The sequence below is a fragment of the Schistocerca nitens genome, chromosome 9, assembly GCF_023898315.1.
Source record: "Schistocerca nitens isolate TAMUIC-IGC-003100 chromosome 9, iqSchNite1.1, whole genome shotgun sequence".
Classification (NCBI taxonomy): Eukaryota; Metazoa; Arthropoda; class Insecta; order Orthoptera; family Acrididae; genus Schistocerca; species Schistocerca nitens.
Window position 1 is genome coordinate 327,550,469 of NC_064622.1, and position 18,782 is coordinate 327,569,250.

An 18,782-nucleotide genomic window follows, 5' to 3' on the forward strand; every position below is an offset into this window, starting at 1 on the left:
TTTCTTTGAATAGTATGCTCCTTATGAAAGTGCTCCTATAAGCAGAACGTGCTGTTTGTAGTTGAGAACAAGTGACTTTATTTATTTGAGTGTTCTTATGAAAACTACCGTCTGCTCTAAATGCTTGTATATGAAATTTGATTCTACATCCCTTGCTCCTAGCTTAACACTCCCATCACTACACAGGACATCAGCCTCACACTCCACACTAAACGCAACACTGCTCCCGGCCAAGAGCGCATTACATACCGCCACCTCAAACTCTGCCCTCCCTCCTTCCTTGCAGTCCTTGCCATCCTCTACAACGTCATCCTTGCCACCGGCTTCTACCCTGACCTGTGGGAAACCTCCCATATCTTGATGTTCTCCGCATCCAACAAGCCTCCATCTGATGCCTCTTCCTATCGCCCTATATGTCTCACCTCAGTGTTCAGCAAGCTCTTGGAATCCATCCTTACCCACCGCATCCATCACTACCTCCACCGAAACCACCTCCTCCCCAACACCCAATGTGGCTTTCGACCTTCCTTCTCTGCCGATGACCAACACCTACGCCTCACTCTTCTCCTCTCCCTCCAGCTTAACTCCCATCGCTCTGCCATTTTTGTCTCCCTCGACCTAGAAAAGGCTTACGACTCTGTCTGGCATCCCAGTCTCCTGTTTAAACTCCAGACATATGACCTTCCTGTCAACTATGTCCCTCTGATTGCCTCCTTCCTCTCCCGCCACCCCTCCTATGTTACCATTCATAACGCCAATTCCCGCACCTTCTACCCCTCTGCAAGTGTGCCCCAGGGCTCTGTCCTCTCCCCTCTTCTCTACCTCCTGTACACGGCAGATATGCCCCAACCCCCCCCCCCCCCTCCAGTACACCTCCTGCAGTATGCCAATGACTTCGCATTCCTTGCCCTCGCTCCTACCCTCTAACGGTCCCAATGCCTTCTCCAGAATCACCTTGACCTTTTTGCCGCATGGTGTAACCAGTGGCTCCTGAAAATCAATCCTTCCAAGACCCAGGCAATCATTGTAGGTCGTACCACTCGGTCCTTCCAGCTCCTGGATTTCTCCCTTACCATCTGCGCCCATCCTGTCTGCCTCTCCCCCACCCTCACCTATCTTGACCTCACTGTTGGCCATCACCTCACCTGGATTCCTCATCTCCGCTCCATCCAATCCAGAGCCCATAACCACCTCTGACTCGTCAAACTCCTCTTTTGTGGGGCATGGGGGTTGAACCTCTCTACCATCCTCCACACTTACAGATCCTTAATCTGTCCCATCTGCTGTGATCATAACGTGAGCCATGTGATGCCGGGAAGAAAGGACTATGTGTCTGTGAAAGAAAATGAAATTAGAGTTTGTAAGCAGAAGCAGATAGTATTGCACAATTTTAAGGATTTATATGCATATTTCAAACTACATATACAGATGAATATAATAGAGGGAAACATTCCACGTGGGAAAAATATATCTAAAAACAAAGATGATTTAACTTACCAAACGAAAGTGCTGGCATGTTGATAGACACACAAACAAACACAAACATATACACAAAATTCAAGCTTTTGCAACCATCGTTTGCTACATCAGGAAAGAGGGAAGGAGAGGGAAAGACGAAAGGATGTGGGTTTTAAGGGAGAGGGTAAGGAGTCATTCCAATCCCGGGAGCGGAAAGACTTGCCTATGAAATCCCCAAACCACCTTCCCTACCCTCTGGCTCCTACCCTTGTAACCGCCCCCAGTGTAAAACCTGTCCCATGCACCCTTGCACCACCACCTACTCCAGTCCTGTAACTCGGAAGGTGTACATGATCAAAGGCAGAGCCACGTGTGAAAGCACCCACGTGATTTACCAACTGACCTGCCTACACTGTGAAGCTTTCTATGTGGGAATGACCAGCAACAAACTGTCCATTCGTATGAATGGACACAGGCAGACAGTGTTTGTTGGTAATGAGGATCACCCTGTGGCTAAACATGCCTTGGTGCACAGCCAGCACATCTTGGCACAGTGTTACACCGTCCGGGTTATCTGGATACTTCCCACTAACACCAACCTGTCAGAACTCCGGAGATGGGAACTTGCCCTTCAGTATATCCTCTCTTCTCGTTACCCACCAGGCCTCAACCTCCACTGATTTCAAATTGCCGCCGTTCATACTTAACATGTCATTCAACAACATCTTTGCCTCTGTACTTCCGCCTCAACTGGCATCTCTGCCCAAACTCTTTGCCTTTTCAAATGTCTGCTTGTGTCTTTGTATGTGCGGATGGATGTGTGTGTGTGTGTGTGTGCGCGTGCGCGAGTGTATACATGTCCTTTTTTCCCCCTAAGGTAAGTCTTTCCGCTCCCAGGATTGGAATGACTCCTTACCCTATCCCTTAAAACCCACATCCTTTCGTCTTTCCCTCTCCTTCCCTCTTTCCTGATGAAGCAAGCGTTGTGAAAGCTTGAATTTTGTGTATATGTTTGTGTTTGTTTGTGTGTCTATCAACATGCCAGCACTTCCGTTTGGTAAGTTACATCATCTTGTTTTTAGATATATATATATACAGATGTAAATATTGCATTCTCAAAATTTTGTGAGTTGCAACCAAAACACTGTGTTCTTGCCAATGCTAGTGGAACCCACGCTGCTTGTCTGTATGTTTCACAGCAGAATTTTAAGTTAATGATTGAAGGATGTAAACTGAAAGAATTAACAAAGTGTGATGAACACACATTACCATCACATAAACACTGTGTAGCATTTGTTCTCTGCAATCCTGCACTTCCAGCATGTTCTTAGGTGCATGCCCCTACCATCCAAGTGTGACAAGAGTGACTGACTATGTGTTTGAACTGTTTGGATTGAACTGCATTGACAAAATTACATCTATGTAGGTTAACAATAGTCTGGGCAGTTTTAGAAACTATTGTTACAAAATCAATGGAACATTGCACTGAGATGTTTTTTGGGCCATCTTTGGAGTCAGATATCTCTGGAAGAAAAAACACATAAGAACTATGACTTGACACATATACTGAGCAGTACCTGGGGGCAGGATTCTATCAGTACATCTTCCAGCCTAAGCTGTTATGGTGGCTCATACCAATCAGAAACATGGTGCCAATTATAAAACTGCAGAAAGTGAGCCATTTTCAGGTGAAAATATTGCAAAAGAGTCAATTCAATAGTAGGTCTTTCCAGCACCACTGAAAAGAGCACACTTTTTCCCCTAGAAACATCTTATTTTATGGTTGGTTGGTTTGTGGGATTGAAGGGACCAGACTACTAGGGCCATCGGTCCTCTTGTTTTATCTTAAAGTCAGTTCAGTAAAGGTATGAAAAGTAAGGTTGAAATTCAATAAAAATTGTGTGCAGTATGCTACCATTACAAGCTGGTACAGGTTGCTAAATGCACAGTGCCAGGTCAAGCAACAGGAATCTACATTTACATCTACATCCATACTCCGCAAGCCACCTGATGGTGTGTGGCAGAGGGTACCTTAAGTACCTCTATCGGTTCTCCCTTCTGTTCCAGTCTCATATTGTTCGTGGAAAGAAAGATTATCGATATGCCTCTGTGTGGGCTCTAATCTCTCTGATTTTATCCTCATGGTCTCTTCGCGAGATATACGTAGGAGGGAGCAATATACTGCTTGACTCCTTGGTGAAGGTATGTTCTTGAAACTTCAATAAAAGCCCATACCGAGCTACTGAGCGTCTCTCTTGCAGAGTCTTCCACTGGAGTTTATCTGTCATCTTCGTAGGGCTATCGCAATTACTAAATCATCCTGTAAAGAAGCCCGCTGCTCTCCATTGGATCTTCTCTATCTCTTCTATCAACCCTAACCGGTACAGATCCCACACTAGTGAGCAGTATTCAAGCAGTGGCGAACAAGTGTACCGTAACCTACTTCCTTTGCTTTCGGATTGCGTTTCCTTAGGATTCTTCCAATGGATCTTAGTCTGGTATCTGTTTTACCGATGATTAATTTTATATGGTCATTCCATTTTAAATCACTCCTAATGCCTACTCCCAGATAATTTATGGAATTAACTGCTTCCAGTTGCTGACCTGCTATATTGTAGCTAAATGATAAGGGATCTTTCTTTCTATGTATTCGCAGCACATTACACTTGTCTGCATTGAGATTCAATTGCCATTCCCTGCACCATGCATCAATTCGTTGCAGATCGTCCTGCATTTCAGTACAATTTTCCATTGTTACAACCTCTCGATATACTACAGCATCATCCGCAAATAGCCTCAGTTAACTTCCGATGTTATCCACAAGGTCATTTATATATATTGTGAATAGCAACGGTCCTACGACACACTCCTGCAGCACACCTGAAATCACTCTTACTTTGGACGACTTCTCTCCATTGAGAAGGACATGCTGCATTCTGTTATCTAGGAACTCTTCAATTCAATAACACAATTGGTCTGGTAGTCCATATGCTCTTACTTTGTTCATTAAGTGACTGTATGGAACTGTATCAAACACCTTGCAGAAGTCAAGAAACACAGAATCTACCTGGGAACCTGTGTCTATGGCCCTCTGAGTCTCGTTGACAAATAGCGCGAGCCTGGTTTCACACGATCATCTTTTTGGAAACCCATGCCGATTCCTACAGAGTAGATTTCTAGTCTCCAGAAAAGTCATTATACTAGAACATAGTACGTGTTCCAATTTTTGGCAAACTGATGCTGATGTACAACTAACCATGTAAGTCTATAAAGTTTTCATCAAAGATATCCCTCTATGAAGCTGATGGGCAATGGTTTATTCTGATACTGCAAAATTCATACATGATGTGGTTCAACATGAAACACCAGAATTGTGACTTGAAGAAAAACAAAGAAAATTTGAAGCCTGGTGCATTAGTTATTCTAACAGATTTTTCAGAAAATTTTTCTTTCATTATCCAAGATGTTGTTCAAGGATAGCACAGGGACAACAGTCAAGCAACGCTGTAGCCATTTTCTGTATACTATAAAGCTGAAGAAGTAAAATGTATTAGCTTATGCATTGTCAACATATGTCTCAATATGACACCACTGCCAACCACACAGTTCTGGCCAAACTGATCACCTCATTCAGTATTTCAGTGATGCTTCTGCTGCTCAGTACAAGAATTACAAAAATTTCATCAGACTGTGTTGCATCAAAAAGGACTCCAGTATAACTGTTAAATGGAATTTGTTTGGCACAAGCTATGGTAAATCTCCGTGTGATGGAACTGGTGATTGTCTAAATGCTTAGCAGCAAGAGAAGCCTGCAACAAACTACGGACGATCAAATCTTAACCCCAGAAGATTTATTCAAATTTTGTGACCAACAAGTACAAGTAATGTAGTTCATCTTTGTTACAAGTTGAGAAATAGATGACAAAAGGAAGCTGCAAGAAGAATGGTTTGCAAATGGCCATACTTTAGATGGAATTCAAGAAAATCGCCATTTTTTGGCAACACATTTGAACCATATTCAAGTTAATTTGGTTTCAAGTGCTAAAACTTCTTTTGCAGCCTCAGTTTATCAATCAACTGACACCAGTAAGGCTTTTGTGTCACATATGTGAAATTAATATTGAAGAACATGATGCCCTGGTCAGATTCATGCACCCTTTTGATCCAGTTCACTCATTCTATGGGCCTGAAAGAGAAGATAAATGTCAGATTCCTGAACAGTACATCATCATGAATATTGCAGCACCTTCAGTAACTAGAACAGGATGTCAGCATCACTTTCCAGAAGGGATATTGAAAAGAATTTAAGAAAAAATTAATCCCATGAAACAATAATTTTCAATAGCACCAGCTTGAGAACCAACAAGAAGAGACCCATATATATTGAACTGGGAACCATGGCAAGAAACCCAACTGAGGTTTTGGAATCTCAATGAAGAAACCAACAAATACGACCTTGAGTCATCTTGCCTTTGCAACCATACATGGTCCTACCAGGATAGGTACAGAAACTTACTGAACCAATGGTTTTGTACTGATGCTGTCATTAAATTTTCATGGTTTTCATAACTAGTTTGAACACCAGCATTAATCTACCAGTTGTCATACTTGCTCATCTTGAAGTTACGGGTTCAGAAACCTATAGCATGTTGTAGTCGTAATATACACTCCTGGAAATTGAAATAAGAACACCGTGAATTCATTGTCCCAGGAAGGGGAAACTTTATTGACACATTCCTGGGGTCAGATACATCACATGATCACACTGACAGAACCACAGGCACATAGACACAGGCAACAGAGCATGCACAATGTCGGCACTAGTACAGTGTATATCCACCTTTCGCAGCAATGCAGGCTGCTATTCTCCCATGGAGACGATCGTAGAGATGCTGGATGTAGTCCTGTGGAACGGCTTGCCATGCCATTTCCACCTGGCACCTCAGTTGGACCAGCGTTCGTGCTGGACGTGCAGACCGCGTGAGACGATGCTTCATCCAGTCCCAAACATGCTCAATGGGGGACAGATCCGGAGATCTTGCTGGCCAGGGTAGTTGACTTACACCTTCTAGAGCACGTTGGGTGGCACGGGATACATGCGGACGTGCATTGTCCTGTTGGAACGGCAAGTTCCCTTGCCGGTCTAGGAATGGTAGAACGATGGGTTCGATGACGGTTTCGATGTACCGTGCACTATTCAGTGTCCCCTCGACGATCACCAGTGGTGTACGGCCAGTGTAGGAGATCGGTCCCCACACCATGATGCCGGGTGTTGGCCCTGTGTGCCTCGGTCGTATGCAGTCCTGATTGTGGCGCTCACCTGCACGGCGCCAAACATGCATACGACCATCACTGGCACCAAGGCAGAAGCGACTCTCATCGCTGAAGACGACACGTCTCCATTCGTCCCTCCATTCACGCCTGTCGCGACACCACTGGAGGCGGGCTGCACGATGTTGGGGCGTGAGCGGAAGACGGCCTAACGGTGTGCGGGACCGTAGCCCAGCTTCATGGAGACGGTTGCGAATGGTCCTCGCCGATACCCCAGGAGCAACAGTGTCCCTAATTTGCTGGGAAGTGGCGGTGCGGTCCCCTACGGCACTGCGTAGGATCCTACGGTCTTGGCGTGCATCCGTGCATCGCTGCAGTCCGGTCCCAGGTCGACGGGCACGTGCACCTTCCGCCGACCACTGGCGACAACATCGATGTACTGTGGAGACCTCACGCCCCACGTGTTGAGCAATTCGGCGGTACGTCCACCCGGCCTCCCGCATGCCCACTATACGCCCTCGCTCAAAGTCCGTCAACTGCACATACGGTTCACGTCCACACTGTCGCGGCATGCTACCAGTGTTAAAGACTGCGATGGAGCTCCGTATGCCACGGCAAACTGGCTGACACTGACGGCGGCGGTGCACAAATGCTGCGCAGCTAGCGCCATTCGACGGCCAACACCATGGTTCCTGGTGTGTCCGCTGTGCCGTGCGTGTGATCATTGCTTTTACAGCCCTCTCGCAGTGTCCGGAGCAAGTATGGTGGGTCTGACACACCGGTGTCAATGTGTTCTTTTTTCCATTTCCAGGAGTGTATTTTACATGACTTTTGCTAGAGTTCAGCCTCATATTTGCTACCTTTCTGAACCAATTAAGATCCAACAGGATGTTTCTAGTACAGAAAATTGTACTCTTTTCAATGGTGCTGGAAAGAAGAATGTTTGAAATGACCCATTTGCAATATTTATATCGGAACTTCTCTCATTTATTGTAATTTTGACATCATGTTTGTGTTTGAGTATAATCTAAAGTAGTTGGTTACACAGGAATATATGCTAATAAAATCATGTACCAGGCAAGTCAACAAAAATGCCAAGTTGTAGTTCCTTTGCATTTTTTCTTCCTGAGATGTATGACCTCAAAAAGGGTCAAAAAATCTATGCGGTTTTCTGTGCACATTTTATGAGTCACTTTTAATACATCACACTGACTAACAAAATGGTTTACATTCTGTCATACAGTATTTTTCTGATTCACAGCCAAAAGGTTTCCAAGACCTGAAATCAAAAGTTTATTACTTGCTTTTGTCTTGTAATACAAGAGCTGTCAACATTGGATTTCATTTTTTTTCATGCACATTCACTGGAAAGTCATCCAAATTTCTCATATACTGAAGCTCATGATTTAAAATTTTGCACAGGTTCATTTCCAGTGTAGATCTACACCCACAGAACATTTCAGGAAAACTGAAGCACAAGGAGGGGATGCCCATGATTACTCGAGATAGAGTGACCCTTGTGCGATATGTGGAAATATCTAATTGCCTGCAGCACAAAACACACACACACACACACACACACACACACACACACACACACACACACACACACAGAGAGAGAGAGAGAGAGAGAGAGAGAGAGAGAGAGAGAGAGGGGGGGGGGGGGGGGGAGGTGTGTGTGTGTGTGTGTGTGTGTGTCATTTTTTGTTACAGCACATATATAGGACCTTGTGATGGGGTTGCAGGGATTGTAAAGAGATTAGCCACACTTGCCAGCCTCAAGCGACATCATGAAACGCATATTTTAACACCAAAACAGTTGTTCCATGAAATTCATGGCACAGTTGAAGGTCCTGGTCCACTCATCAGGTGGTGCAAATTTTTCATGCAGTTTTGTCACTAAGTGTGAGTTTGTAACAATGAGTAGTGTCTATAAGAATGAAAACAATCCATTTTTGACAAAATAATTTAATTGAATAGATAAAAAAATTGACTTACCAAGCAGCAGCAGAACACAAACGTAAAACAAGGTTATAATTAGGCAAGCTTTTGGAGCCAGTGGCTTTTTCTTCATGCAGAAGAGTTTAATGGGAAGGAAGAGGGGTGAAGGAAAATGGCTGAAGAGGTCCAGGGAAAAATGGAAGGTTTCGGGAAAGTCACCCAGTACGGTGGGTCAGGAGGCACTTGACGGACAGGATGAGAAGGAAAAACTGATTGCTGGGGGACTGCACGTTTAACTGGCAGCAACTTAAACTGTAATTTTATGTTCCTGCCTAACCATACCTTTAAAAAGTGTAACATATTACGAAAAAGTGGCCAAATATTCGTGTCAAGCATGAACAGAAATATCACTGATGGTTGTTTAGCCCGAAGCAGTTTCATCCTTTTTTCTCATCAGACAGATGTCACAAAATTAAAGAAATTCATTCCTGTGATAGCATGCTTTATACATAAATAACATTGAATATTGCAGAACATACTTCCATTATATGAAAGAAGTCCCAGAGTGCATTACAAATGTAAGGTGAAAAAAAAAAAAGACTGTTACCTACGTCCACAACCTTAAATGTTACTGGTACCCTACACCAACAAACTGCAATTTGGAACTAAAGTATGTTTATCTTATAGTCTCTTGGGGCTTGTACCGGTGATGGGTTACTATTAATATTTAATTATAAGAAATGGAGCTGATAGCGGTGCTTTCATGATACATTTTCAGTGTGATGTTGCCTTGAAAGTGAATCCTGCAAGTTGCAAAGCCAAAACTGCGAAATACGGCAAATTAATAAGGCGTCTGGCATATGGACGCATTGAATGACACATTACTTTGATGGCACTTCCTAGTAAGCCGAGCATGGAGTTATTATTTTTTTTCTTTTTCTTTTCCTTTATCGAGTTTCAATTCCCCCCGAAGGGAGCCAGCTGGCAGCAGCTTAGTACGCCACTCTTTAGCCTACATAATTTGTTTTAAAAAAATGGAGATAATAAATAAAAGAAGCAGGTGATAAAATCGGTGACTTAAATGGTAAAATGGCGGAAAATTGTGAAACTTAAAACATAAAACAAAGGGTTGGTGATGCTAATAAAATACACAGGAAGCAGACAGGTAAAACAATAGACAGACAATTAAAAAACACGGCGACAGTCTGGTTTCTGTTCACAAGGGATATAAAAATCACACCCAGCGACAGCATGATTTCTGTTCGTAACACTTTGGAAAGACGCACAGCACTGAACACTCACTCAAACACTGCACTAAAAAGTTGGCACAAATGTGACACACGACAGCCGATGGCAGACGGGGGGAACCTGGACAGATGAGGGGAAAGAAAAAGGTGAGGAAGAAGAGGAAAAACGAAGTGGGGGGGAGGGAGAGGGAGTGGGGAAAGACAGAGGAGAGGAATGCAAAAGGACTCGGGAAAGGGGGGGGGGGAAGGGAAGCAGAGAGAGTGTAGGTGGGGAAAAAACAGGATGGAAGGTGGGGGGAAGAGAGAGCCCGGGGGAAGGACAGGGGAAAGGAGGGGGAGATGAGGACCAGAGTTGATAGGAGGGATAAATGGAGGGAGAGAGGGCATCATCCAGGAGTGGGAGTTGACAGAAGCCACCTTGGGGAAGGAGATGAAGGGTGTAGAGATGGAAGGTAGGGGGGACACAACAGTATAGGTGTGGCAGAGGGCGAGGGTTGGAGAGGAGAGGAGCAACCAGGGGATGAGGGGGAACAAGGCAGCGGGAGGTGTAGAGTATGTGGATATGTTCGAGGAATAGGATCAGATGGGGAAAAAAAATCAGGTCATAGAGGATCCACGTGGGGACGGGAGGCGTATACGGAAGGCGAGGCGAAGTGCATGACACTCGAGGATCTGGAGGGACTTATAGAATTTGGGAGGGGGTTGGATATCAAGGCAGGACTGGCATAACAGAGGAAATCACGTACACAATGTATGATCTTCTCACACAATGTCTTACCTGGCTTTGATTATGGTATTACTAGCATTCTATGTTCTGCTACTAGCTATTTTGCTATTCAAACCATGTAATCTGAAGTGGGAAATTGTTTCATGGTTTTCCTTATGTTCCAGCTCTTTGAAAGTATTGTCGAAATTTGTATTTTGTCACACATACAGTCTGAATTGTGGAATTTATATTTCAGCTGGACTATGATTTCTCTTTCTCCATTTCTTTCACACTCTTTTTTTCCAGTTGTGCCACATATGTGTGCTCCAACACTGAGGCAATCTTTTCCAATTTTTGCTTTGGGTATTTTATATCACTCTGAAGCCTCTTTCTTTTCCTAGGAGATCCACCTAAATACTGAAGACCAGTTCTTACGGAATTAAATTCCAGAGCCAATGCTGTTTTATCTTCACTTAATTTTCCTGGTAGTATGTAGCAAAGCTGAGGCAACACCTGCAAGGATTGATGGGTTTTGTGACATTTGCTTTCTACACTTGGTGCAAGTGCTTCCACCTATTAGTATATTAGGACACTTTTTTTGACATCCTTTCCTGTACATTCCTCAAATTCTTCTGTGTTCTTGGATGATCTTCTTCTTTAAGTGCACTGAATCAATACAATTTTGATCTGAAATCCATTTTTTACAAAGTGCTACTACTACATCCATGAAACAAGCTAATGATGATCAGCTGAAATGAAAGTCTCCCTGATTGGCTATTCACAGCAATATATGTTCACCAATTGGTCTGTATAACAGTGACTGCTGTTGGCTGCTGTTCTGGGAAAAACGGGTGCATGGCTACTTACTGCATATTGTTAGTGAAGTGGTGTATATGATATAAATTTGGGCCATGATGCCCGTGGTGTGCCATCTTGATATTTATCATATTTATAGTAACATATTGAAGCAATACAATATATATTTTTTCAAAAAAAAATTGAAAGTGGCGTGTTTCAAGATATACAAGATCAAAGATTAAGGTCAGTAACACTGAAAATGAAAATTCTTAGAAACCTGTCATGTTACACATCAGTGTAAATCTCTACTCATTAGCTTTCCAATTATGTAAGTTTCATTGCTTTATCTGAGTTATAACCAGATTTCTAGTTATTTTTGTTGAGGCAGGCTCTTGTAAATTTCACACAATTTCCAAACTTTGCAGACCTATAACTTTCTTCACGGTATGTTCAGTCTTGTATCCAGCATCAGTTGAATGATGCAAAATATCAGAGCCATCATATACTGAATATTGAGTTATGCTTTATGCAAGTATACTAAAAGACATTGTTTTATACTTGGTGATTGTTCTTGTTTCTTTAGTACAATCTACAGTCAAATTCTAATTATACTGCCACCAAAAACTTTGTTCCTTTCTTTTTCAAATCCACTGGATAGGTGTTTAGTGCATTTATCTTGCCAGTACTAGTATCTGAATAGACTGCCAGTATTGCATCAATTTTCAGTTGTTTTAGAATTAAGTGAACTGCTGTGAAATTACAAATCACATTTTACTAATTACTCTATAATAATTGCTTACTCACAAATTAATCTCATTCATGCATCAGATTATAGAAGTATTATACATTTTCGCCACATAAATTAAACATTATGTGCTCATAACTGCAAAGACAAAAACTTTAGCTACCACCACCCTTGAACCTAGAAAGTTAATATGTTCCTATTAAAATAAATACCATGTTGTCATGACTCTAGGCATGTAGAATTTAAAATAAAAACACACACCTCAGAGTTTCCAGTCCTCGTAGTACAGAATGAAATTATACTCCACATCATTATTAGCTGTGCACTTGCCAGCATAAAATGATAAAATTTTTTTGGTAGATTAGTACAGTAATAACATTATTTTTACCCACCTTTCACCAACTATATCACTTGTATTTTAAAGAAAATGCAGGTTCTTTTTTTTCTAAATATGTATAAAAGAAAACCAAGAGTTTTTAAAACATAATTTTTGTATAAACATAATACATTTTCAGAACTTAATCTTTTTGGGTGACAGATGAACCTGCAGATGTACCATCTTATAATATCAATGAGAATATCACTGTGAATGTTCCTTATTTTAGCGTTCGTGATACGTAAATCACAGCTGGAGACATTTTCTCATATACTCTCCACAGTTTCAAGAAGTCCTTGATCTCTTAAGCTTCTAAATTTGTAGCACTGGTTTTTGTGTTTCCACAGACAAGGTTGTTCCTTGTAATGTTCAATAAACAACACAAATGTAGCTAATGAACACTGGTACTTCAATACACACACACACACACACACACACACACACACACACAGAAATATTACAAACACAAAACCAAAATACTGAGATTGTGCTTTGAAATTCAGCTATGGTATGACAGTCAAATAATGCTGTTTGGTGGTAAAGCATGGAGACTGGCACCACAAAGTGCACCCAAGGTGGCATGACAATACTGACAATACTTGAGTGACACCACTGAAAACTGGGTGTTCACACATGTAACTGCAGTGCCACTGCAGTGTGCCACAAGCTGTATATTCACTTAATTGTGGGTATGTGAACCCAGCTTTAGGCCTAGACCACATAGGATGTCATTAGACTGAAACCAACTTTTTGATCAGCTGACTAGAAATGGCATCCGTTTGCAGACAACTGATGTAACACTGTTCAGTTAATCTTATTTTTAATGGTAGTTTTAGCAATAAAAGTTTCTTTATTACAGTGGTGAAATCTTATGCAGTGTTTGGTGAAAGGAAGTAATATTTTATTTCACGGTTAAATTAGTTAGTTCTTAAAAAATTGTGAACACATTTTTCTAGATTAAGTCAACAAGTTTACAGACTGAAGCTAAGAACTGATATTGTTATCAACCATACGCAAATGGTCTTCTATTTGAGAGTGTTTATAGATGTCTAAATAATACAAACTGAATTACATACATGTATTTTGTAAAAATATTTTGATCCTCAGATCTAAAACTCTATGAATGACAAACATTCTGAGGTAACAGAATGTTAATATCTCACTCACTACAGGAACTTTCTGTATAACTGGAATTTTCTAATACATTTTGCTTCTTATCTTCATATTGTTTTGGTACCTGCTCTGGATTAAGCAAAAGTTATAAAATATAAATGCTTAATTTGGGTAAAAACCACACAATGTGGATAGAAATGGGTGTCATTTCTTATAAAAGTACAATAAAATGTTACACATTCATTGTTGAGGAATTGCTAAAAAGCCAAATTCTTTCTGCCAAACTCATATCTTGTCTGGTACTCGTGTGGAAGTGGTGAACTAAATGACTTGCAGTCAACAAATACAAAAATTCACTGAGGAACTGAAATTCTATCACTTACAAAAGGAAAAAAAGAATTGTGAGGACAATGTTTCAAAGTGTTTGTTACACTTTCACCTCCCCAAACTTAAAACTGATAACCATTGCATTAATATTGGGAATTTTAGAGAAATTAGGTGTACTACATACGTAATACTACTACAATAATATGTTCAATTGTTATGATAAATGCTCAGTTTTAGGTCTAAATGAGGAAAAACTGTAAATGTCAGCTCAGCTTCACGTAGAGCTTAATGACTTACTTCCCTCTGTCACATGTGACTTAGATGTGGGTTTAAAATCTTAACATGGCAGAGGTAGGGGCAAGTCCTGTCTACATGTATCTAAGGTCTAAGCTCAGGACATGTGCAATTGCAGCACCAGTGTCTGAAAAAATGACAGCTTGTGACAAGGAAGTTACACTACAGGAATAATATGCCAGGGCACTTGGGACTTCAAGTAAACTCACTTGTCATGAGTAGTCAATTGAGATGAGAAAGTTGCTCTCATAAAAGTAAGAGACAAGAATAGGTGTTGAGGCTATGTTGTGTGTTTGTGCAGCCGGATGCACAGTCACAGACGAGCTTCCCGAGTGGAGTGTGCTGGACAGACGAGGAGCCAGCGACGCTGCCACGGCGCCATCGCCACAGGGATCGGGACCGGGACTCAGCATCGGCATCCGCTTCCAGTTTGGGGAACACAGCATCAGCATCTCCTGCGGGTACACCAGCACACGTGCTCCAGCAGCGGCGTAGCAGCACCAGCAGTGGTCGCCCACGACACCGCTCACCCAGTGCGCATGCACACAGCTCCACATTACCGCGCCGCTCGGGCTCGGGGAGCCATAAGGCAGACTCCATCTCGAGAGCAGCCTCTCGTGGTTCCATACAGCCTGCAGCCACTGGAACTGGTAGCGGAGGTCAGCCACCCTCTGTGGCCAGCAGTAGCTCACCATCCTCACAGGTATGTCAATCCACCAACCACCAGCTGTTAAAGCGTCTAGCCACAGCATCTGCTGTGGTGGACCACATCAAACTAGTCAGAAGACCGACCAAAACAATTGCTACCTTGTGAGTACTCGGTAACTTCCTCTCCTGTGCTACACTTACTCCCAACATCTTCAATTATTTGTTGGATATTTTATAATCTCTGTCTTCTCCTAGAGTTTTTTCATCCTGTACAATTTTCTCAAGTATCCTGGAAGTTATTCCTTAATGTCTTAACGCATGTCCTATCATTCTGTCCCTTCATTTCATAAGTGTTTTCCACAGCTTTGTTTCCTCACTGATTCCTTCAAAAATCTCTTCATTTCTTTTAAGTTCACACAATTTTCAACATCATTCTGTAGCTCTGCATCTCAAATGCTTCAGTTCTCTTCTTTTCTCATTTCCCCAAAATTCATGATTCCCTTGCATCTAGCAGACAAATTAAATTAGTAGCTCATTATATTTTCAATTCATAGTTTCACTATGATTTTGAATGCTATCGCTGCCACTTCATCCTACAAACTTTATTCTCACTATTCACATTGTTGTGGTCTTTAGTCTAAAGGCTGGTTTGATCCAACTCTTCACACTACTCTATGCTATGCAGCCTTATCATCTGTACATAGCTACTGCAACCTACATCCATTTGTTCACATGTTTGCAAAACATAGATACTAATCTTTAGGTTTCTGTTTCTTTTTTAAAGAGCTTACAAAGCAGGCAATAAGAATCCCATATTAACAGTTGGAATTGTGTGGTTGTTGCAGATATCGGTGGTTGCAGCTCGGCCCTTGCCATCACGCAAGTCGAGTGCCAGTGGCTCTCCGGGCATGTCAACCCCTAGCAGCAGTACTCGCAGTGCAAAAGCGTCACCTGTACACCTCAAAACTACATCAACCACAGCAACAGCGAGTGAATCTGGGTCACCGAGTCGTGTCGTGACCGGAGGGAAAAGTAACAGTCCACCTTCCAGTTCGAGCAACTCCAGCCAGTGTCAGTCGAGTGGCGGCCAGGGTTCTGTGACCTCTAGTGCCACTATCAGCAGTGGTGGTAGTGTTACAGTCACCTCGGAGACGCCTACTGCCACTGCCACCACTACCATCAATGGTACCAACACCAAGATCTATGTGCAGCAACAAAATTCACCTGTACGGTCCATCATAACTTTTGAGAATAACTTTGCTGGTAGTAATGGCACTGATAGACGGACCTCCACACCAGCCAAGGAAATTCTTATCATTAATGGCAAAGCACCAGAAACTACAACAGGTGAGCCCAGATATCAGATACAATGTATAGCTGATCACAAAAATATGTATCATAATTATAATTTCCAAAGCAATAGTGATAGAACAAAAGACAAATAATAATAATAATAATAATAATAATAATAATAATAATAATATTTACTTATCCATAATAATATTAGAGTCTTGGGTATCACCATTTTTTGCGCATTTATGAACATGAAATCATACCATAATTACATTAAAGTGCCAGTTAACCAAACTCAGGTCCCCCAAAACTCAGGTCATCTGAAATGCCTCTGAAAATGACAAAACCAAAAATTAATATTGGACTGCAGAGAAAAAATTTGAGGCTGGGAGTATTCTGAGCTGTAGCAGGTGGTGAGATATGGAAGCTCAAACTTGAGTTGCTTCCCCAGCCATGGACTTTCCAGTCTATATACGGCTATGCTGTCAACAACTGTGCATTGAAGTGGTTGTGTACTCCAATTGCATGTGTATTTTTGTGCTATGGCAACTACATGGAAGGGTGTTGCAATTACTTTCAATGATAAATTAGTTATCAAAGAAACCGAACAAGGAAGTTTATTGAAAACTGTTGTGGCTAATTTGAGTGTTGGACCTATCATTTTGGAACAAGCAAAGCCTAAATTTCTAGAATAAGCTGTGAAACATTTTCTCAGAAAAACATAGAATACATCCGTATTCGAATAAGGGGTGAAGCTCTTTACCTTTGGTTCACCCAACAATGAGAAAATGGCTTGTCTTTCAGTGGCCTGTCAATGCAAGTAAAAGGTAAAATATTAACTTAGTTGTAAGGTGATGAACAAAAAGATTCTTTTTTCAAGCTCAGGGTGGTTAGACAAGTTTAAAATCAGATATGGCATTCAGCAACTTATAGTATGTGGAGAAACGCTACCTGCAGATTCAGAGTTTTGAAAACAGAGTTTGGAGATTACAGCCAATGCTACATTAAGGACCATATTTACAGAGCTGATGGAACAGGTGCTAATATTAAGATATTACCTACGGGATCCTTGATGTTTGCCTCTGAAAACAAAATGAAAAACAGGACAGAAAATGATTCTTTTGGTATCAAATACTTGAAGGCTGTTCCCATTTATAAAGAGCACATAAAACATTTTGGATGTCCTGTGAACTATTGATTGAATATTGTAGTGATAAACTGTACCAAAAGTTGAAAAGTTTTGAACTACAGGAAGTCTTCCTAAAAAAATGAACTTACTAACTGAGAGTGCACCTATGCATCCTTGTGAGTTAAAAAGTGTTGATTTGTTGTGTGTTTCCCACCCCCAAATTTTAACAGCGTAATTCAGCCACTGGATCAGGTCATAATAATTATATTTAAACAGCACTACCATGGGCTGTTTTTGAGAGCCGTCCTGCAAGATAGTGGCATGCAGCACGAAATCATGAATGAAGAGCTGAAGGCAGTAAATGTGAAAGCAGAAATGCTTCAAAAAGTGCTGGAGAAAACTGTATGATGCTCTTGAAGGAGATGGAAAATTTTGAAAACTTGACAGAAATGCTGAAAAGAATTCCCACATGTGAAGATTTCAATATGTGCAAGGTGGATGAATGGGTTGACGTGGATAATTTGCAGGAAATCATGAACCGATAAATTGTAGAAACAGTGTTTCTCCTCCAAAACCTTTCAAAAATACATACTGCAATAGTACAAAACAAAATAATGCATTACTTAATAAATATTCATGGCTTAACCATAAAAACTGTTATACAAAACAGCTCCACCCCACCTCCCATTACATTTGTTTAACTGGAGTCATACCATATAATGAATATTTACACATTAGCACATTGGATACTATTACGTAAATATTTACTGCCAATAATATACTTCAACTGAAAACATGTGATAACAGTACTGTAGATACTATGGCGCTCAGAAATCTTTAAGTAAGTAAAAACCTCTTTTAATTAACAACTTTTTCAACCTGCCCTTAAAAACATTTTCAAGGAGTTGCTTTCTACACTATTCCGAAACTGGTTATTGGTGCGTAAAATGAAAAGAAAAAGCTTTCCACCTCCATGACTGAAACAAAATATCACAGTTAGAGAGAGAGAGAGAGAGAGAGAGAGAGAGAGAGAGAGAGGAGAGAGAGTGATTAGGATAGGAGGGGGGTGGGGTAGTGAGGCGGGGATGAAAGAAATTGGAAACTGGAAGTGTGCTATCATGCCGTGACAGGAACTGTACAGCTGGGATTGTTGTTTGTAGAAAGAAAGAAATTATCTTCTAGGATAATTAAGCATGTCAAACCACAATAGTATGAATGTAGAGGAGGACAAATTTGAATCTCTCCATCAGCTGAGCCTAGAGTGACTGTGTACTGTCTCTACTGTTAGGGGCAATATTGCTGTAGGTTCTACCTTCTACATGTTTCTTAGAGATATGTGACATGTTTCTTAGAGATATGTGTAATAAAAATTAATTTACGTTGTTTAGCCCAACCAGAATACACAAAGGGAATCTATTAGTATAATTATAATATCC

The 18,782-nt window shown here is 41.4% G+C and overlaps 1 protein-coding gene across 2 annotated transcripts in view; it reads left to right on the forward strand.

Moving 5' to 3' along the window:
- The window catches only part of LOC126203336 (mucin-17), a 401,673-nt gene that overhangs the window by 375,246 nt on the left and 7,645 nt on the right, over positions 1-18,782 (forward strand). For both annotated transcript variants that reach the window (XM_049937620.1, XM_049937621.1), the window contains 2 exons: positions 14,578-14,979; positions 15,770-16,271. In XM_049937620.1, coding sequence (XP_049793577.1) covers positions 14,578-14,979; positions 15,770-16,271 — 904 coding nt within the window. The remainder of the gene's footprint in view (positions 1-14,577; positions 14,980-15,769; positions 16,272-18,782) is intronic.